The sequence below is a fragment of the Lotus japonicus genome, chromosome 5 (genome assembly GCF_012489685.1).
Source record: "Lotus japonicus ecotype B-129 chromosome 5, LjGifu_v1.2".
In the NCBI taxonomy this organism is placed as follows: Eukaryota; Viridiplantae; Streptophyta; class Magnoliopsida; order Fabales; family Fabaceae; genus Lotus; species Lotus japonicus.
Window position 1 is genome coordinate 5315112 of NC_080045.1, and position 21716 is coordinate 5336827.

General features: G+C 35.8%; 2 protein-coding genes and 1 long non-coding RNA gene across 5 annotated transcripts; all 3 read right to left on the minus strand.

Annotated features, from left to right (window-relative positions):
• Window positions 1–2400: 2400 nt before the first annotated feature.
• LOC130721009 (uncharacterized) lies at window positions 2401–3746 on the minus strand. Its single transcript, XR_009013318.1, has 2 exons — window positions 3274–3746; window positions 2401–2758 (listed from the first exon to the last, which is right to left on the minus strand). It is a non-coding gene; the product is annotated as an uncharacterized LOC130721009 (long non-coding RNA).
• A 2645-nt stretch (window positions 3747–6391) lies between these two features.
• LOC130717442 (acyl-CoA-binding domain-containing protein 3-like) lies at window positions 6392–10471 on the minus strand. Of its 2 annotated transcripts, none has more exons than XM_057567659.1 (5): window positions 9584–10471; window positions 8042–8147; window positions 7865–7959; window positions 7659–7725; window positions 6392–6741 (listed from the first exon to the last, which is right to left on the minus strand). In XM_057567659.1, exons 1-5 carry the CDS (start codon window positions 10228–10230, stop codon window positions 6715–6717), a joined length of 942 nt encoding a protein of 313 aa, XP_057423642.1. In that variant the 5' UTR covers window positions 10231–10471; the 3' UTR covers window positions 6392–6714. The 2 variants fall into 2 exon arrangements, with proteins under 2 accessions (XP_057423642.1, XP_057423643.1); XM_057567660.1 differs by having other exon boundaries at window positions 6392–6726; window positions 9584–10470.
• Window positions 10472–12328: 1857 nt separating this feature from the next.
• LOC130717880 (transcription initiation factor TFIID subunit 4b-like) lies at window positions 12329–20189 on the minus strand. Of its 2 annotated transcripts, none has more exons than XM_057568273.1 (15): window positions 20015–20189; window positions 19643–19847; window positions 19456–19561; window positions 17241–17773; window positions 16971–17066; window positions 15995–16834; window positions 14653–14759; window positions 14457–14544; window positions 14234–14369; window positions 14068–14123; window positions 13934–13990; window positions 13713–13850; window positions 13496–13561; window positions 13162–13426; window positions 12329–12705 (listed from the first exon to the last, which is right to left on the minus strand). In XM_057568273.1, the coding sequence occupies exons 2-15, from the start codon at window positions 19679–19681 to the stop codon at window positions 12533–12535; spliced, it is 2700 nt and encodes an 899-aa protein (XP_057424256.1). In that variant the 5' UTR covers window positions 19682–19847; window positions 20015–20189; the 3' UTR covers window positions 12329–12532. The 2 variants fall into 2 exon arrangements, with proteins under 2 accessions (XP_057424256.1, XP_057424254.1); XM_057568271.1 differs by having other exon boundaries at window positions 15965–16834; window positions 20015–20188.
• Window positions 20190–21716: the final 1527 nt, after the last annotated feature.

Sequence of the window (21716 nt, forward strand, 5' to 3'; positions counted from 1 at the left end):
TCCCATTCAATTATTTAAGCTGCTAAAGCAGAAATAACAAGGAAAAGTTTAGAAAAATGCTAATTAGGTAAAAAATTCTACCTACAATTCACTTATTTTCCACGAAAAGGAAGATATTAAGCAAAAGATTTCTTGAAAAATTAAAAAAAACTAATAACAATAAAGTAAGCCAACACAATATGCACCTAATCAATCCACAGATTTAGTGCAAGTTTAAAAGCTTTTCAATAATTGATTCAGTGCAAGTTTAGAAGCTTTTCTATAATTAATTCTAAAGTTAGATTTAGTTACAAGAAGGAACTAATGTAAATAATTTCTAGAAACAGTCTGTACTCTGTAGTGTGTAGGCCAAGCAACAGAGTCTGTAGTGCGTCCCCTTACCATGGCTGCTTCCCCTCCATCTCTGGCCACTGACACTGAGGATGATATTTTAGTAAATTTAAATTTTAACTACAATGAATCTCAATCATTTAATTGTAAATTGTCATATCTAATGGTTGTATTTTACATAAATGGACTACCATGCTAGACAAAACCATTAGTTATGGGGTAAAAGTTTTAGAGAAGAAAATGGATTGTTGAATAGACAAAGTCTGCCTAAAGTCGTTTAATCATTGAAAGTAGAGACTTTTGAGTGATAGCTTATCCATCTCGAAACTTGTTTGTGGTGCTTTTCTCTAGCAATTAGCTGGTTTAATGGACCTACCACTTAAGTTAAGCAACCTGTTTTCTATGCTTAGTGTTTCCCTTGTAGTCAAGTTTATGACAATTACCAATGTTGTGTTTTCAAGCACTTCAACAATAACTGGAAAGCAAAATAAACAAGTTTTGATTGCAGTTTCAGCCAAATAAACACAATAAGTTGCATCATCTCAGCACTATACCTGGAAAAAGAACATCTAAAGTGAGCTTATATGTAAAATAAAGAAGTATCAATAAGTAGTTTTTTTAATGGACGACATTGATGAAATCACAAGACACATAGGGAGCCAGTTTGCTTAGAGCTTGTTTGATTGCAGTTTTATTTTCTATATTTAAAAATTATTTTTAGAAAGTGCTTTTAAAAACTGTTTTTTCAAAATAAAAGAAGAAAAAAAATGTTTGAATGAGATGTTTTCAATATTTAAAAACTATAATTTGAAAACTAAAAACAGAAATAGATATCTATGATGTGTACTGGTATTTTAGTTTTAAAAATTAAAAATAAGAGTTTCTGAAAACAAGTTGTGACAAACAGATTTTAAAATTTTATAGTTTTTAAAAACAGAAAACAGTTTTTAAAAACGTTTATTAATCAAACAGACCGAGTATTTTTTTAAACAATTTTCTTTTTTGTACAACTAGTAAGTACTCCATGCAATGCACACAGTTCTTAAATAATACTTTTGAAATATTATTATGTTTTATGTCTGTAACACATATAGATTGAGCCACATAAAATTAAAATTATATAATAAAGCTTTTAAGGAAATTGAAATAAACATAAATGTGTGCCAAACTTTATAAACTTTCTTGTAACAATAAAAACTTTATTAAATTTCTATAATAATCATAGTCACGTAAAAAAACATAGGAAAAAAAAAGTCACTTAAAAAGAAAATTAACTAAACATTACAAATTAAAGCTTGGGTTATTTTTTTTGTTTTATTACTTTTAAAAGAATACTTAATTCAAAATAATGATTTGAGGATGAAAGAGGAGGTTTTGATGAAAGACTAATTTGAGGAGAGGAGGTTTCTAATTAAATAGTTATTTTTTATTTTCTTTAAAAAATGTTGTTGCGCTTTAATGAGAGAGTGAGTTTTTGTGAGGAGTGTCTCATTGATCAGAATGAGAAGAGGGTGGATTAAAAAACTTATTGGTTAAGGTATTTTAGTTTTCAAAACTATTTGTTATTCTAGAATAAAAAAATCGGAACAAATCTTCTTTTTTATTGTCTTGACAAAGTTGATAGTCGTTATACTAATTTGTCGCTCACACTGCACTAAGAGAATTTCTAAAGTTGTTTTTAAATTAATATTAATATGATCAAACATATTTATTAAAAAAAAATTGTTTTGAAAATCAGTTCTTTTCAACATTATTTTTTTTATTTTCAACATTAGAATAATTTTTTAAAAAACATAATCAAACAACATACCTAGACTCTCCAATGACTCTCCAATAGGTATATCATTACTTTCTCACTTTATAGATAAAACTAAAATTTTAGGAGTTTTATTCAAATTTTGGATTGAGGCAGAGAACAAATTCTCTTACATACTACATTAAATTTCTTGAGCGGTGCATTTGAAGAAAGATTTGTTGAGAGATACTTACCCGCTTAATATTATCTCAGAGCCTTGAGAGAATCAGTTTCATAGTTGTTGACCGTAAAAATACCTTAAAAACGAAAGTATATTAAAGTCAATCCTTAACGTGGTAGATATTTATTGTATAATATCAATTTTAAAACATGCTAACACTAACTACACCCTAATTACAATTATTTCTCTCCTTCTGTCCCGTTGCATCACTTCATATTTAACATCTATCATATCTTTATTTTCTCTAAAATTTCTAATCTCAATTTAGGTATAAACTCCTAATTGGGGGTCTACAACACGTTTTGGTTTATTGGAGTTCAGTATCATTCCAAAAGCAATCACCGATGAGTGAGAAAAATGGGAACGCTCTTGGACCACTCTTCATGATTCTTCAGTTTTGATATCTCTTTTAGTAATGGGCCACATTCCACAAGCTGTCGGATCAGTTTCAACTTTCAATCATGAACAAGCGAGTTAGCAAAAAAGATAAAAATGAAACTAAAGAATCACCATGAATGAAAGAAAAAAGAACTGATACTACATGTAAGGATTAAATTAACTGTATGATTCCTTGCTAATTAATGGAACCTAATCAATCTTTGCTTTGATGTCTTAAGTTAAGCCCCACCTAATTAATGAAATCTAATCTTTCCTTTCATCTCTTAAGTTAAGCCACACATATATATAATATATTATCCATCAAGAAAATGATTCTGATGTTCCTCCCACTAAATTAATGTGTTATGTGTATTTCAATTTCAAACAATAAATGTATAACTAATTTATAGAAAGCAGCTGCCGGCAAAGATTTATAAATGTATAACTACTAATTTTATAATGCACTAGTACTTTTATAAAAGGATAAATAATTAAAATTAAAATATCTAGTATTTTAGTATTTTTTTATCAATGAAATAAAAAGACAAACTACATTATACCAGCACAACAGAGACTGGAAAGAAAATACCTCTAATATGTTGGACAATTGATTTAGAGTACCCTCTTTACCATGGGCAAGTCATCCATAGCTACTTTGAGGGAAGCCAGCTCCTCATATGACTTTGTTGAATGTTGGTGTCACAGAGTCTGTGCCTTCCATACCACCACAGGGCTAGTCATTCTTGGGCAGATCCCGCTCCTAAACATAAGGGATGAGGGCACCTGGGTATGTTACAAAAAGGGAAGGCATATCCTCAATCTATGTAGATGATTCAACAAGGTAGACTGAAGCAACTCGTCGATCAACTATCACCACATCGTTGCCAATAATAGCATAGCAATCAAACTAGTGCATTTCATTCCCTCTCTTTTATGTATCTTCTCAAGAGTGTCTCTACTAGCAGATTAAGTCAGGTGGTTTAGGAGATTCTTTAGAGACCTTCGCCGAAAGAGAAGAGGACCGCTCGCTTCACTTGTGTATCCTTTTGGCATATTGGAGGGGCTCGCCTTTATACTAGAGTGGGGGGTCGAGCATCAACCACCTGAACATGAATAGGCAGCAGAATCAACTCACTAGGCGACAAAGACCATCTATGAAGACCAACCTAACAACGCAAACCAATCAAGGCATTTATTCGTAGACATATTAGCCTCTCTTCAAACATGGTGGAAAGAGAAACGCTAGGGACAAGTAGAAATATCAACAATATCCAACATCACACCTTCTAGATGAAACATCAGAGGAGGGACTCTAACATCCACCAAGTTACTCTTGCACACGACATGGCGATAACCTAAATCCTAAGCTAGAAGAAGACTATGCTTGATGACCAAGAGTTATACAGCGAGAGTACATGAACCAAAAGAGGACCCTAAGAAGCCTCCCAGCCAAGTCGCAAAAGCATAGCGCAGTTGACCAACAAAGCCATTTTGTTGGCCCTGCACTTATGTTGTATTTTAGTATGTGCACAAGATTTTTCTAAAGATATTGATATTTTAAATATGAATTATAATTAAATATTTTTAAACGTCATATATATAGTAGATTTGAAATGGAAAAATAAATTTTGCATTTTTTTTCCAGTTACATTTGAAGAGCTACTAAAAGCGCCAAATCAATAACGAGATCGTAACACAACAACTGAATCAAGTTGGAAGAAGGGAACTTCCAAAATCGCAACAGGCTCCCATCTTGTGTTGCTTGTCTTGCCAAGGCGCCAACAACCAAATTGCTCTCACAAAAAACATAAATGATATAAATTTTCCATTCCCGAAATGACGTGCTTCTAAATGATATTAAAGTATATTTTTAAATTTATAATAAAAATATATAATAGGCTTAGTAAAAGTATTATTCCCTTAGTTTTATCGTCAAGTAATTTTAGTCCCTAATAATACCTAAATGCTCCTCCATTTTGCTTCAAGTTCCCAAACTAGTTTTAAGATCATTTTATTAACCATTCCTAAGTCCTAACTATTGCATAATGTTATTTTAAGTAGATACATATAAGTCTATAAAACATAAAATGGTAGGATGTCCATGACGTGTGGGTAAAACTAAGTGGAAGTTAGAATGATGTTAAGAAAATAACCAATGAATTGTGATTAGGGGTGAAATGTCATTCAAACCCCAGAGCTAGCTTTTATAATGAATCCCCGGTTCATCACATATTTCATCCCAATTTACAAAAAAATTATTAGTTTTTTTTTATCTTGAAATATGTGCTAATGTCCGTATGTATTGCCGCAACAAATAACTAAATAACTTGAAATTTATATGTTCAACATTAGTAGCTATCAGGTCACATTACCAGCCATATATAACATGAACAAAATCATTTGGAACCATTTCCAGAAGGCGTCTTTTGTTGAGAAGGAACCAAACTACAAGAAAGAACCTTGAAGACGCTCCGCTAACCGACCATGGTGTCTTGGAGGCTAATGGACTGACCCGACCCAACCGATTACTGGCTTGAGCACATGAGAAGATCAGGTCATGGAGGCATCAGCTTCCCTCTTTAGGCACACAAGTTAACCGAAGCACTGCAGCATGCGCCTTTCGAGGAATTTAGGGATCCTGACATGTACTAATATTTGATTGTATCACAATAGAAATGGGGAGAGACAGACTGAAACAAGAGAGATGATCTAGGCTAACAAAGGGGAAGGGATTACAGCACTTTTATGTGTAGAAAGTTAGATATTTGATTAGTGTATAGTAAAGGGTTTTGGCAACTACGGAACATATGCACACTTGTATTTTAGAGGCTGAGTCTTTTTGGTTCTATCTCAACTGCCTAGAGTTTATGATGTGAACAATATGCATAATCAGGTCCAACAGTACCAACATGGTAGCAGGTGGCTGGCTCATCGCAGACAACGATGGCAAAGACAAGATCGGTGAGTGACTGAGATGCATAGGAGGGTGAAGAAGGAATACATGGAAAATGACAATTTTGTATTCTAAAAATTTTAATCACAACCATTCAATTTCATAATATTATATTTATGGTAATTTTTATGCATTTCCATAGTCCAATTTTTCAATAGACCATATTGAACAAACTTCAATATATACTCACACTCACTTTTGTTTATAAAAAAAAAAAAAAAAACTCATACTCACTTTTTCATCTATCTCAATTACACTTTTTTCTTTGCTCAAGAGAAGGGTAGCTTACTTGGTGAGCTAAGAGAAATGAAGAGATTTGCAGGGTGAGTGGTCAAGGTTCAAGCCCTAACGAAGGAACTAATTTACTAACAATTAACAACTAACATTTGCCTCTAAAAAAATATCACGTTTCTTAATTTTTTTAATCTTGGTCTTTATTATGGAGGTGATGAATAAAAGACTAGTGCTATTTAACAACACACCCTACTTTGAAAAGGACATATTAATATTATAAACTACAGATTGCTGGAAGAATATACAAGAAATTCAACGATATTATATATATTCACTATAGCAGACTTCAGAACCATATATTAACAAGAATTTACCGCAACACCAATACCAGAATGAAAATCCAAAGATAGCAAATGTAACAACAGTTTTGGATGGCCGTATTTCACAGTACTAAGAATTTAAAAATAGGTGCTTTAAATTGGACTAGTTTGGTATACTGGCAAAAGATAGCATGACCATATTTACCTCAAATGGACACAGGAGTAAGATAAGATTAATAAATTAGTTTCAACAACCAGGAAGAGCACGTAACCTTTGGCAGCACATAAAAGATCATATTTACATTCTTTTATTTATGAACAATAAATATATGGATATATTAGCGGTTTGATATTGAAGAACACGTCATAATCAGCACATGGTCTACGCAACATAGGAGAAAACAAACAGCCCAAGAACCTTGCATACTTCGAACAAGCTTACATTCTTGGAATCAATCTTCATTTTGCTGAAATAAATGCAGGAATATGTCCCGTCGCGCGGGATATAAGCAGAGAGATGACATCATTTCTTAACCTGAAAATTTCCATGCTAAGCTAACTTATTATACACAAAACTAATGTTCATAAACACGCTATATCCACTCTAAGTGAGAAAGGAATATATGTGAGAAAAATGAGAGATATGATGACTCATGTGAATGTGATGAGAAAAAAGAGAAAGGTGAAAGGGGGAAAAAGGCGGAATTGGGATACTAGAAAAAATTAGTGTGAATATATCAAAGTTGAATTTACTTGCAAACTTCAATTACTGAAATAGCTAACCATGACATTGAGAAAAACATAGATAGTAACATGGCATGGAATAATTTGACAGCAACATCAATATAGTTTCATCCCTAAAGGGATTTGCATTTACAGGTTCTATACGTCAAAACTTTGCTGGTAGACATCATCAAAAAAAAGAAAAAAGAAATAGAAGATAAGACTTTTAATGAATGGAAAAAAGGGTTCAAAACTTGCAGTTTTTGCAACTACCTACATATCCCAAAAGTTTAAGATGTGAGATAGAGGACTAGGAATGATTATATCTTATATAAAATGTTCCCCCATTCAAGAACCCTTTGAGCTGAAGCGTGGAAAAGCGCTATGCCTAGCTAGAGCTTTGAGCTTCACTTCCCTATAAGAGTAGGGATGTGACATGAATAAATCAAACAACGGTGATAGTATAGCTTCAGAAACCAACACCTCATTTACAACACAACTTCCAACTGTCCCCCCCCCCCTCTTTAAAAACTCCTTCAGCAATCAGCAATTTGCGGACCATGACTTGCTATTAGCTCCTCATTTATTAAAAGCGTCTTAACTATTGATTTAGATTGAATGAAAGCATCATGGGTCTAGATTGGAATTTGGTCATCAGATAATGTCTATGTAAATAAGATTCAGAATTATCCAAGCTACTTATTATTCATCAATCTATCAGGCTGAATGGTTATAAAATCTTACCTTGTTCTCCAAATCTGACTCGGTAAGAGGGCTATGGTCCTGAGCACCAGACTCTAGTTCGAGTTCTCTGCAGAAGAGATGTAGTTACCATAAATTCAAATATACCAGTAACAAGCCCCACAAAATTTAAATCTAACAATGTTGACGGAAAAGTTATTCAAAACAGAGGCATGAACAATAATGTCAATAAAGGACTGACTGACTACCTATCAGTTACCATCATTTGCTGATGAGGCAAAGATGTGCTTGGAGCAGCCGACTCAGAACTTTCTGACTCCATCGGTTCATGTTCACCTGTTCCCTGCAAAAAAGGTTGCCTCAACTCCCTTGCTCACGTGACTTAAGATATTAAACACAATTATGCCTCAGCAGCACAAACTCACAGCAGAACTATCTTTCATCCATCCAGGAAATTTATCTGAAAGAAGGCTGATATACCGCTCCATAGCAACCTCTGGACTCATGTTCCCCAGCTTTTGCCAAGCATTCCTTGCACAACGGAATCAGTACTGTCGATCACTCATACAAAGCAGCACTGAACCCTGTTATTATAACTAGCAATCAAGCTATACCGTGGAACTTGTACAGCACGGCCATATGTGTTGCTTACATTTATTTATCAAGTTAGAAGGTTTGACACTTATTTTTTCCTCATGAATTATCCTTGCATTGTCTTTCATGGTTGGTTCATTTATCAGTCCAAATTTTGTGCATATTACATCATGGGAACTATGAAGCACAAACACTTTTCATTCCTGAAGTCAAGTCAAAACATTGACACTCATATGGCACTCGTATAACAAATGTTTGACACTACTCATCAGGTGTCCTATTAAAAGATATTTTTATCGGCTAGGACACTTAGTCGTACGAGTTGGACAGTTAGCTGACATGAGACTTGGACATTACACAACTTAGACACTTAGCTGACCGACATATAAGGTTTGACACTTGATATCTTTCAAAACATCAACTATAACTACAAAATAAAAAGTTAAAACCAGAGAAGTTTTAAGAAATGTTTCCAATATATTTCATTTGAGAATGTCACTTCTTCCTTAGTATCCTTGTATATAGTGTGTATCAAGTTGGAAGATGACAAGTGAGAGCAGCTAATCTTGATCATATAACCATACATGAATAGTCGAGATTAATTCATCTCATACTCTCCGTTGATAGTTTGATACACACATGTGAGTGGTGTGTCTGCCGACATTTGTGTCGTACCCGGTGTCCATTCTTCATAGCTTTGAAAATATTGATCAAATGCGTGAGAACAACCTAGTGACTACTTCTGCTAACATCACAGCCTAAATCTTATTTATGATCTTAAGCACCCAATTCAGCTTTGTTTCGTGTCCTTTCCTTTCAGTAAGTAAACCAAACCTATCCTCTAACCCGCAATGAAAACTTTCATCTTCACTTGTGCCTAAACAAACTGTCAGTTATTGGAATTTTTCTACATTCACACCTTACTAAAAATGGACCCTGTAACTAATCATATGTTGGGACCCAACATACTCCTTATGCAACAAGAAACAAGTCTTTGTCTTTCTTCACTCCAATTAACCATAGTCCAAACCCTTAAGAAAGAGCAAGAAAAAACCACACACGTAAAGTAAAGAACAAGGCAATGCAAATTAGGAGAAAATTTCCAATCCTCCCACAACTCTCAACTTTTTTCCACAAAATAAACTTATACTTTCCAAATTAGAAGAATGATAACATTCTTTTACTTCTCTTCTGAAAATTGAGTAACAAATAACAATTGAGTAATGATTTTAACACATGGAGTATCTACCAAACTGAAAATTATTCAGCAAGTTAAGCAATCCAATTCAATTCAGTTCAACAAAGCATAACACAAATCATAAATTGGTAACACTGAGGAAAATAGTGATTAGGTGAGGGTTAGAATTTGATACCACTTGGCACGTGCAGAGAGCATGAGAGGCATTGGCTGAGACTCACGGCAAGGTCCTTCCGTCGCAACCTTGTGAAGCCCATACAACTCCATCTGCACATCACTTCCACCATCATCGCCGCCACCACCACCACCACCACATCCATTCCTAGCAACAAATCCAGTAGCCGCCATAAACAACTCTTCCAACTCACTCCTCTCAACCCCTTCCCATTCCCAATCCTCACCGCTCCCCTCACCTCCCTCCACAACCGGAACCGCCGTCTCCGCCGAAGCTTCCTCTTCAACAATCTCCCCCACGCGCTCCGCAGCTTCCTCTTCCACCACCTCCGCCGTTAACCCGACGGCAGAATCCGAACCGGACTCGACCGTGAGGTCCGTGTCCTCTTCGACCAATTCGTGTCCGGTTTTTTCCACATTGGTTGCAACTTGAACCGGATTAATAAAACCAACCTTGCTCTCGGTCTGAACCGTAAGCCGATCCTCCTGAAGAACCGGACCGGCCGGTTCTTCTTCATGATAATGATGGATCGTGGCGGTTTGAGTGTCGGTGGTGGTGGCTAACGAGACAAGTTTCGCGACGAGGAGTGAGAGAAGGATTGCGATGGACGCAGTGACGAAAAGATCACTCGCGCTCACGAGTTCCATAACGCAACAAGTAACAACACTTTCTCTTTTTGTTTTTTTGTTTTTTGAGTGATGAATGAATGGTGTTTGTGAAGGGTGAAGATGAAAGAGGAAAGGTTTAAATGAAAGGGTTTGAGAGAGAGAGAGAGAGAATTTAGGAAGGAAATGATTAGAAGGAAGGAACTGATGAGGGAAAAGAGGAGGAAAGGATAATCTGCACAACAGAGTAAAGCATATTCTGGGGTTTTTTCACTTTATGCTTTGGTTTTTGAAATATAATATACTATATACTATTGAAAGATAAAGATGTGTATAAATCAGATTTTTTAAATTTATTTGGTAAACTTTTTGGGGTTGGTGTGGGTCCCGATGTTGCAGAGACGCAGGGGAAAGGGTAATCGACGACGTTGTGTTGTGTTGTGTTGTGACGGAAAAGCGCGAAAAGGCCTAGTATATCCACCACCACCATGGTTGAACTTGAACCACCCGTGCGCGTTAAAAATTGGTCTTCAAATTTGTCAGCTTAGCAAAACTTGTCACGTTGATATAATGTAAATTGAGGTTTTATTTTTTACAATAATTTAGAGTGAGAGGATGGTACTTCAGTCCAAAGCAAGAAAAGCTAACTAGCAGAAGTTTGAACATATGATATGTTAAGTACACGACTCAATAATGCTCCACTAAACCAACCTTTTTGAGATTAATGTAAATCGGGGTTGGGTTAAGCAAAAATTCTTGAATTTACAGTAAAAACATTTTTGCAAAGTCTTCTATCTTAATGTTATAAAATAAGTCAATCTCTTGAGTGGTAGAGAAATGTTATGTTCTCAAAAAAGAAAATAGTGGTCGTAATTGATCACGGTAAACATCAATTTTACTTATGGATAAATTCTTAGAGTATTACTGAACATTTATATTTTAAATTTGTCACTTGAAATAGGAACTTTTGCTTGATTGCTGTTCCTGACTAGATATTAGTTTTGTACTAAAAAAAACGCCAAAAACACTTCGTTGTTATTGTAAAAAAAAAACAAGAAAAATGTGCGAGTCTAACGCAGACATGTGATTTTAACTATTTTCTAGTTTGTTGTATTGCCCGTTACCACGTGGAAAGTCATCCCAATTTTGAGTTTCAATCTATTATGTTTAATTTGTCGTTGAGAAAACAAAAACAAATAATGAGTTGATATTTCAGATAAGAATCTGACTCCATTAAACGGTTTAAATTGTAATAAAAACACAAATTTATGTGTAATAAAAGTCAAGAATGGATTTTAAAGGAGGCTCACATGCAGACATAGAACTCTTTTCGTAGAACATGACAATCGGATAGGCTTCACTTAGATTGCGTGGCCTTCCCAGTCGGATCCAAGTCATGAATTGCAGCATAGGATAGACACAACAAACCTTTGCAATAAATTCTTGAATGCAGTTAAAATTTGGCTCCTATTAAGGTGAGAGGAGTACTTTAAATTATAAGGTAGAAATTTACAACCGTTAATAAAAACACTACTAATAGATAAAAAAAAAATTTTTTTTTCCAAACATGTGCATATATTTTATTGCACTCTAAATAATCAATTTTTCAAATAACAGTTATTCTTATATTCATAATGCACAGCTTAAAAGAATTAAATTAAGGGTTAAATCTTCTATAGTGGGTACACCATAATATACTGTTGATTAAAAACATAACTAAGCATACGTGCAAGCCCCCATTCCTTTGTTTCATCTCAGCTAACTTATGGTCAGGTCAAAGTGTCATGCATGGGAGGAAGTACCTGTATGATGTTATCAGGAACTTCAATTTCCATTAGTTTCTTCCTGGGTGTTAATTTTAACCTATGGAAGTGGGTATTTTCTATCTCTCTCACACACACTAACACACACACACACACAGGATCAACTAGCCGAGTTCAGAATCGATTCACTGAATCAACAGCAACCAATAGAGCATGTTTGAATCGGTTTCTCATTCATCAGAAACTCCGACGCTACTCACAGAAACTGTTCCTGATAATTGATTATGGCTTCAAAATCAATCAAAGAAGGGTTTCCAAACATGCAGGAACTTGATAATCGTTTTCGAACCATACAAGCTAAAATCTACCAGGAAAACTTTTTACAAGACAACTGTGAATACAGGAGAAAATCAAATTTAAATGGTAAACTATCGGGGGCTATAAGTAGTCAGGTGTACAACACAGTTGGTATCCGACTTGAGGAAACTTTTCAATTTAGTTGATAAGCATAAGATAATAATAAACTCAACAACAAAATTTAAAAAAAAAAAAATATCACCTGCTAGGTACTTCATTTATCGTTATTCAGCTGGAGCATCAGAATGAATTCTTTCATACAAGCGATGTACGAGTGGTGATTTAGACATCTGGGGTTCCCTCTCTAAGACTGCAATTACATCCTTCACAGAGATGCTTCGAGCTACCCTAGCTTGAGATGCAACAGCATGATTTCTCCCATGTTTTCCAGCAGAACCTATTAGAAGAATGCAAGGAGCAAAACAGCCATGAAAAAGCAGCACAAAAGTGAAAGCGGCACTAATAACTTGATTCAAACCTATCAACACCGTGAAGTTCTTTTAAACCATTTAGTTGGCAACATTTACCATATATAGTCAAACTTTATACAAGAGGACAATGGATAGTGGCCGAGGCAGGAGCTCAGGAGCATGATAAAGCCCCAAAGAAATTAGAAAAGGATGGTGTACATTTAGATATTTATAAAAACATTTTACAACAAGAATAAAAGCCTTGCAGATAAAAGGGTCAAGTTCACTTCCATTTATTACCTATCTTAATCTTTTTATCCGTAAATTAAGATATAGCATCATGGATCTAAGTTTGGTCAATATTAATATCTAAAATTGACTGCTATCTTCCAGCTTATGTTTTTGATAACTGAAAGATAAAACACAGCTTTAAATAAACTCACCTGAAGCTGCAAGAAAAGCAGTAGAACCTTTTCTCTCCCCTTCTTGGTCATCCTTTGTACCTCTTCCAGATGTTGATAAGGATTTCGGGTTCACATCATTTGATGGCTGCGAACCGGATGACGTGTCCATCGCCTCTTCACGTTTCTGCCTGGCTTGCTCAGCCAGAAGTTGCCACTTTGAGAGCATATCATCCCCCCCAACAGCAGCGCGGGCAGCAACATTTGCAGCATTCGTCCTCAGCTTGCCATCCTCTTCCTTGTTCACCTGCAGCGTGAGATAAATAAAAGATTCCCAATGTTGTAATGGTGAAATATGAGAATGAGACATTAATACCTTTGTCGATTTAGAACGACTCTCATCCTTCTCCGCATCACCATCATCTCCAGCATTGCTCTCAACCTATATTTAAAAAATACCATTTTAAATGATAAGCTCACAGGTTTCAAATGCAAATACACAATATACATGCATGCATTGGGAGTGTGCATGTTTTTTTAAGGCTTTTATCTTGTTATTAACTCAGCATAAAAATAAAAAAATTGGAACTCACATCATTTAGTTTCCGAAGCTTCTCTTCTGCCAGATTTTTCTCCCACTCTTCCCTTACTTTCCTATTTATTGTCAGTATTTGCTGCCCAACATCTGAGGTGACAATTGTCCGATGTCTTGTCTTCTCAACATCAACCCGCTAGTAGGATAATTCTCCCAAGTAAGAAATTCTATACAGTTATGAAAGACTATCCATGCAAGCAGCGATAGCAAATAACTGACCTGTTTTGACAGTCTAATCAGGTTACTTATGAGTCCACGCATTCTTTCCTCTACACACTGGACATTTATTTTAGAGCCAAAAGATTAAAAGCAAGCCTACTGCAACGAAAAGTGAAAAGTTGCTTGAATCTTACCAGTGACAAGCATCTCTCCACATCATTGCTCATACCCTTCAAGCCACACTTGGCCACTGCCAGGAAAAAAACAGCTATAAGGTTCTGTGGACCTAGTGCATGTATAAGCTCAAAAGAAAATAACAAAAACAGATGGACGTCGGGATGACATGAAAACGAAACTAACTAATGTCAATCAACTTCTTTTGCAATGGAGCTTTCTGCAAAATCAGCCTTTCCTCCTCTTCTTGCACAGCTTTTCGAGATGCTTCTGAAACTCGACTATCCTCTTTCTGCCCAGAAAATAGCTGCTCTTCCTCTTCCTGGCAAGGAAATATTGCAAATTTCAGATTTTGAATTCCCTACTTATTGAGCTATCTGACTAAGGTCAACATGACAAAGTATCATACCCTAAGATCAACTCCACTGACAGCAGTCACGTCATTAAGCTGTTCAATGCTTTGTTCTACAGATCCCCCAGACGATTTTTGTTTTTTACTGTAAAATGGGTAGCAGGCACATTATGAATACACCAAAGTCTGTTAGAAACTAAGAATTAACCCAAAAAACAAGTGAATACTTATCGAATAAAGTAATAAACGTCACCTTGGCGGAGGAGGTGAGGAACCAGGCACGTCAAGTTGTTTCTTCTGGGCAAGAGGAGGCTTTTTAAGAGGTGTCCTTGCAATAACTCCAGATACGTTCGATGGGGTCTGGGTGTTTAACAGATAAAATTAAAAAATGGGGCTATAGAAAATAGAGCATCAACAAATTTGAAGACATCATTATATACATGAGGTCGGTAAACATAATGATATTTTGGTATTTAAGAAAACAAAATACAAAGAAAAAGCAAGATTTGAAGTTCATATTTTCTGATAGCAGATTCTGTTTAATAAAAAGTAGAATCCCAAAGACATTAAAAAATAAGCACAGCCTTATGTGCTTGTTATTCTTCTTTGCAACTTATAATACATCTGTAGAATTCAGGTTAGGTCTGGCTCTACCCCAAAAGCTAACTCAGAGGTGAAGATTGTTCTACCATTTATAATAGCTTATTTGGCCATATCTCTAGTCAATGCGGGACCTCCCAACACACCTCCCTCATGCCTAGGGTTTGAAGTCTGAAGAGGGAAGTTTGTAGGACTGAACATCTACAGGTGGCCCATTTATGGGTGGTCCAATAAACGCATCTAGGTCCAATAAAATCTACCCCAAAAGCTAGCCAAAGAAGAGAAAAGAAGAGATTTATAAAATTGTGCATGCCATGAGTGAAAAAGAAACAGTGCAAAAAAGGCACTGAACACACGACAGCAATCTTGGGTTAGCCCCAAAGAATCAGAGCCCCTGGATCAGGGGTTCTGATTAAAACTTGAAAAAAGTGGAAAAACAATAATTTTGAATTTTATTGCTTGGTAAAATGCAATTGGTGATTACAATATATAGACTATAACAAACCTAATTCAGGGAAAACAAGGAAAATGAAATCTATAGAAATAAAACCAAAATCAAATCTTTCCTAATTATAGAAACTATGACATCAGATTCTACTAATTATGGTAACTATATCACACAACAAAAGAATGGTTCTTATCTGTTCTTGAATACTAAGTTCTACATAAAAGTCGAGTCAACATGCTACCTGAGAAAAAATATTTGCATACTCAATTACAAAATGTATCACAGAATTATTGGAGAAAAAGATTCTTTGCATTAAACAATTTAACAAAAATGATGAAATTTCCTGAATACATATCACTGACATAGCTTGTATTTCGTAGTATAAATAAAAGATAACATAGTACTAAAAGGATGCAAACGGCACATGAAAACAGAAACATATTTAGCACTAATTGATCCGCAAAAATTTGGCCATGGTATCCTTAGACAATATCATGTATGTCAGTCTTAAACTTACAGAGACATTAGGGTCTAGTTGGGTCATTACAGAAGTTGTAGGAGGCGTGCTTGTTGATGCAGGAAGACCTCTTGAAAACTCGTCCATTACAGTCCTTTGATTAGCACCACCCTTTTCAACCTGTGCAGAATTAACAGAAGGCAGTCCATGCAATTTAGACAAATTATGCCTATGTTGCTGCTCTGTAGACAAGTCACCTGGCTCCTTTTTGACATAAGAAGCAGACGACATAAAGCCCAAATTTTGTTCTTTGTTCGTTGGTGGTTGCCAGGCATTTGAAGTTTGCTGAGATGCTGCTCTGTTTACAGCAGCACACACAGATCCACCTAGTTTCTTGGAGTCATTTAAAGAATTCTGCTGTTCAAGCTTTGGTATACCTATCATATGTGTTGTCCCACCTAAGTGATTTGAACTAATGCTTTGATGTGGAATTTGACTCATATGTGAATCTTGTTGCTGTGGTTTAATAAATGAATTGGAACCACTGCTTGCGCCAGAAAAAGGGTTATAACTATCATTACTACTTCCATATGCTGATGGAAAGTGTATATGTTGTTGCTGCTGCTTATTAAGCCCTTGTATGTGAACTGATGATCTTTCTGTTTCTTGGCTAACAGCATTACGTGAAAATGGCAATTGGCTTGATTGCAATCCTTGAGATTCTATTTTAACATCCAATTCCTGAGATTTCCTAGCATTTCTCTCCATAATTTGGACCGCTGAGGACGTCATTCGATTTTGGTCAGCAGCCATGCTTCTCTGATGCATCTGTGCTGAAGCATGGGGATCATTCACATGCCTTACCCCTGAACTAACAGTTTGTGTCCTTACAGGGTGCTGCTGCCCAGCAGGTTCCTGGTTTGACCTTGTCTTTAACAGTAGAAAAAGATGAAAATTTTAGCAGGACCATGTGTTTCCATTTACACCAGGAAACACCATGACATCAATATTTAACTGGCTTAATAAAAATATCCATAGTACGACAGAAATTATGTTATCTCCCTACCTGGGATTGCACTTTTACTAATGCTAGTCTAAGCATCTGCTCCCCAACAATATTCTTCATCACCCGCACAAAATCGCTTTTCTGTATTTCATCTTTCTAAAACCAAAAGAAAAAAATGGACCAAACTGAAAATTAGTAGAATGAGATATCAGTTCATAAGTTGGTTTTAGCCTATCACAAAAAAGATCAAAACTTATCAGTTATCAAAGTTTAGTGTGGGGGGGGGGGGGATCAAAGGACCTGCTAGTGTGATTGGTCTGGGAAACCCACCTTCAGTTTAGCAAATAGAGTTTGAAGTTGCATGGCTTTGTCTTTGGCAAGTTGGGGAATCAAGACGGGTAGCAACAGACCAAATGGTACTTGATTACCACGATTAGTTTGGTTGTTTGGCTGCTCGGTGACTGTAGCCTGTTGATTACTCATCTGCTGCAACTTGGCATACTGAGATTCACTACTGGGGTTATGGGTTTTGACTACTTCATTATTAAGGACTGGATCTTTTCCAGAATTCTGACTTCCACTTGCTTGAGAATTTTGGAGGGAAACTTGTACAGTCGGCACTTGGTGACATTCATCTTGAGATTGTTTCTGTGACAACAGAGCATTATTTACATCCTGTGAAGCAACATGCTGCAGTTGTTCCACAAGAGGTACAGGTTGCTTCAGTTCCATCTCAGAAGGTTGCTCTTCCTGCACTACAGATTTAGGCTCTTGATTTTGACTGTCAGTTTGGCTGTCAAGGCTAGAAGTTGGCCACTGGGGTAATGACTGACTAACTGTATTATTGTTTTCTTGAGACAAAACTGCGGAGAACAAAGCATGTGCAATTGAGACATCAGTATCACCAAACAATTATTAAATATCATATGACCCAACACTCACTTAAAACTAAAACTTAATACTTTTCCCATTAAGGGGCAGCTTCTTTATACAAATTGGACCAGGATATGTCACTAATTTAGTAATAATGAATACTGCAAAGTCTTCCTTTCATATAGAAAGGACAATTAGAAGGAAAGATGTGATAAACAAGTCGCATGTAGAGAATATCATACACTCATTACCAAGGTGTATGCTCCAAGGAAGGGGATGGGAAGTAGATAATCAACACAAGTGGGCAGGAAGAGTATATCTGAAAATAAAGGGGAATCAACATGCTGATAGTTTGAAGCTTAATCAATTGCTGGGAGAAGGTGGGAATTCAGTAGCGAGAAATGAGAATATAAGAACGAAGGATAGGAAGTGCATAAAGAGTAAGATTCCGGAGGAAGTAGGCCCTCAAAGTTCTGCAGTAATTTTATATTCTTTTTGTTCTGCTTCTGAAAGCGTGCTACTGTAATACTGATCTTGTAAGGAGAGACACTTGTACTACAAGTTGGTTAGTGAAGTGTTAGTATTACACTGTGTACTATAAATATTGTGCTAAGCACATTGTTGTAACTACCTAATCATTCTAATAACAGAAAAACTGATTATGTTATTAGAATGATTAGGTAGTCACAGTTGTGTGCTTAGCATAGTAGTGCATAGTGTTATACTAACACTTAACTGACCAACTTGTAGTACAAAGGTATAATATACTCTATTACTATCATATATAGTCCAACACTTGAGTTTATGTCAATTAGGATTAGAGATCCTGATCCCCATCACCGAATTGTGGTGCAGACTGAATTCAGATAAATATCATGAAGAGATTTGGGTAATAATAGGATGAAAGCTCTTGGCTGTGAGGACAATGTGGGAAAAGGGAACAACCATGCTTATGTGGCAAGGGTGATGTAATGAAAGAGAGGAAATGGTTTGGAGGAGGCAATAATGAAGCAGAAAAGGGGAAGGAGAGTAGTATCCAGTAACTGAGTAAGGGTATTGGGAGGAAGATGGTAGGCGCCTCAAATAGCCTCCAGTTCTAATTTCCTTTTCCTGATTGAGAGAGATCTATGTACTACATTCCCTCTGTTTATGCAGTCATTTAGTTTCCTTAATAGAGAATGAATTTCAGTTCTGAATATCAGTTTCTTAGTAGAATTTAGCAAGAAAATTAACAGCAAGCAAAAGAATGAGAAATCTAACCACAAAAGAATACAAGGAGGAGGAACCAACTTGAGACATCACTAAATAATTTTCATCAACAGCCAAAATATTTCACTGTTCAAACATCACTAATTAACAAAGTTTCTTAATTTCTTTTGATCACTTCTTAATTTTTATCCAAATATGAATAAACAATGGGGTTGTCTAAATGGCCCTAGGCAAAGTATGGGTTAAATACCATTGGTCCATTGGTCCACCTAGGACAAGGGTGATTTAAACCAAACTTTTTCTAAGGTCATTTAGACAACTCCATAAACAACAGGCTCAAACATTTGCTTAAAAAACCGTAAATTTGAACGGAATGAGAAGAAACACAACAAAGAAAACATATATGGGCAGAACGAGAGACAGAGGGAGAGGGAGAAAATAATGAATACAAAAGGATGGATACCTGAATCTGAACCAGAAAGCTGAGAAGTAGATGCATCTCCTCCAATATCTCTATTTAGAGCAGCCTGGAAAGCTTCCACATCCACCCGCGAATGCATTGTTTCATCCTGTGACAATTCAAACCCGGCGATAGAATAAGCAAAGCCCCTAATCAATAATATAAACACATTTTCGGAAAAAAAAAAAACCTCGTCATCTTCAAGAAGTTTCACTATAGATGGGTCCATAGCACTTGTTATCTGGGTTCCTCTATCCAACCAAGGAGTTCAGATACTTCCTTCACGCCAAATGATGGGGTTGCAGGGATGGTAAATTTATCAAACACTTGGAGTGCAAAACGAAGCTACTATTGGTGTATTACTCAGTAGGAAACAAAATGCTAATTGTTTAAGGCTGCACACAAATCACATTCGAGAATGAACAACGATGCTATGTATCATGCATTGCAAAGTTGCAAAGTTATAGATCAAAATCATGTATGTTTGGAATTGAGATACAGAAAAAATAGCTAGAAAAATGAATGAAGCACAATCATGAGTAATAACAAATTAACAACTGACCCAGCCAGCCAATAGAGATTCTGATGAGGTTACGGGAGCAAGCACGCAAGAGATGTGATGATTAACAGTTTCTCCAAAATCGCACGATTCGAAATCAAACACACAAGCAAAGCGAGTATCAGTAGGGTTCGAATCTGGATACTCTGCAGCACCTCAATTCCTCAATCTCTCTGCAGCATTGATTCTATCCCTTAGATCTATTCAATGGTCCAGATATGCCAAAGATAAAAAAAAAATTAATCAAATAAAAAAAGGTAGTTGTTATTCTCATCCCTGACATCTAGTTCCACCTCTATTAAACATGTAAAATCCAAAAACACCCTTTTTCGTTGCAAATTTCAGCGTTTCAGTCGCAAAAACTGAATTTTTCCAGTCTAAGATCAAGATGAAGTGAACTACAAAGTTGAAGAGAAAAATAAGTAATTGCACGCCACAAGAGCGGTGTCCCGAACCTAAATTCCTTCATCTGCTACTTTATTTTGAATTTCAAATTTTTTTATTTCACCACAAATCTCCAAATAAATCTTGATTTATTGTGTTGGTCTCATAATTTTTAAAAATTGTCTGATATCAATTTTTTTAAAATTTGCAGCTAAACGCACTTTAAAGTGTGTTGCGTTAACTACGCACGTGCGTTTAGTTGCAGAGAAAAAAATATGAACGGCGAAGGCCAACGACGAGGACGACAGACAAATGGGAATGAGTGACGGGAAAAAACGAGAGAGGAGAAGATGGAGATTGTGTTTGGAGATGAGTATGAAGATAGAATGAAGATGGGATGAAGATGAGAGGTGTTGATGAGGGAAGGAAGATGAAGAGGTAGAGGGAAGAGGATGTGAGGATGGACGTGGAGAGAGTTGTTATGTTTTTTTTCACTAATGGCATTTTTGAAGTTTTACATTTTCATTAATGACATTTTTATCTTTTCGTCATTTTAAAGGGGGTGGAATTAGATGTCAGGGGATGTGAATAACAATTACACTAGCATGACACTATTTGGGAGGTGACGAAATGAAGCAGCGCAAGAGCAACATAAAAAAGAAAGATAGATACATGTTAATAAAAAAGGTTGAGTTTTACTGTTTTGAACAATTTTAAGGTTACCTTTTTCAAATTACTTGTGATGGCGGGCACATCATCGTCGTAGAAGATGAAACCAGTGGTGAGGGGAGGGGACACGATTCTGTTCAGTTTACCGGCAGGACGAATGACGACGCTCTTGCCGGAGAAGATTAATGTCAAATTAATCCTAAGTTTAAAAGCGTGTTTAAAATGACGTTTAGTGGAAGTAAAAAACAAGTATGTATAAAAATGACTGTCACTATACGTCATTTTCTTGACAATGGACTAAAAGCAAATAACTCTTTAATTAATTAATAAAATTAACCAATTAACTTGCATTTCAAAACATTAGGACGTGAATGGTTAAATTGGAGAAAATTACACATAATTTGGACTTGGATTGACATGCTAAAAAAATAAAATCATGCATGTTTTTTTGTTTGTTCAAAATCATGCATCTATGCTATGAGTAAGGAAAGAACATGTTGCACACTTGCACCGAAACTAGGTCTTCAAAAAAAAAACATAGTCCGTTTTGCACTGAACATAGTCTCTTGATTAGTTGGGCCACATAGCCCACTTCTCCTTACTTTTCACATACATTTTTTGTTTGTTGTAAGGGAGTTAAATTTTACACCCG

What these genes read in the sequence shown, in the direction of transcription:
- LOC130717880 (XM_057568271.1), bottom strand. Translation starts at nt 19,681, where the DNA reads ATGGACCCATCTATAGTGAAACTTCTTGAAGATGACGAG. An exon ending in TAGTAAAAGTGCAATCCCAG is followed by an intron (nt 16,835 to 16,970) that starts GTAGGGAGATAA and finishes CTACTGTTAAAG; the next exon opens with ACAAGGTCAAACCAGGAACC. An exon ending in TGGAGAGATGCTTGTCACTG is followed by an intron (nt 13,991 to 14,067) that starts GTAAGATTCAAG and finishes ATAAATGTCCAG; the next exon opens with TGTGTAGAGGAAAGAATGCG.
- LOC130717442 (XM_057567659.1), bottom strand. Translation starts at nt 10,230, where the DNA reads ATGGAACTCGTGAGCGCGAGTGATCTTTTCGTCACTGCGTCCATCGCA. An exon ending in GGATGAAAGATAGTTCTGCT is followed by an intron (nt 7,960 to 8,041) that starts GTGAGTTTGTGC and finishes CCTTTTTTGCAG; the next exon opens with GGAACAGGTGAACATGAACC. An exon ending in CAAATGATGGTAACTGATAG is followed by an intron (nt 7,726 to 7,864) that starts GTAGTCAGTCAG and finishes TCTCTTCTGCAG; the next exon opens with AGAACTCGAACTAGAGTCTG.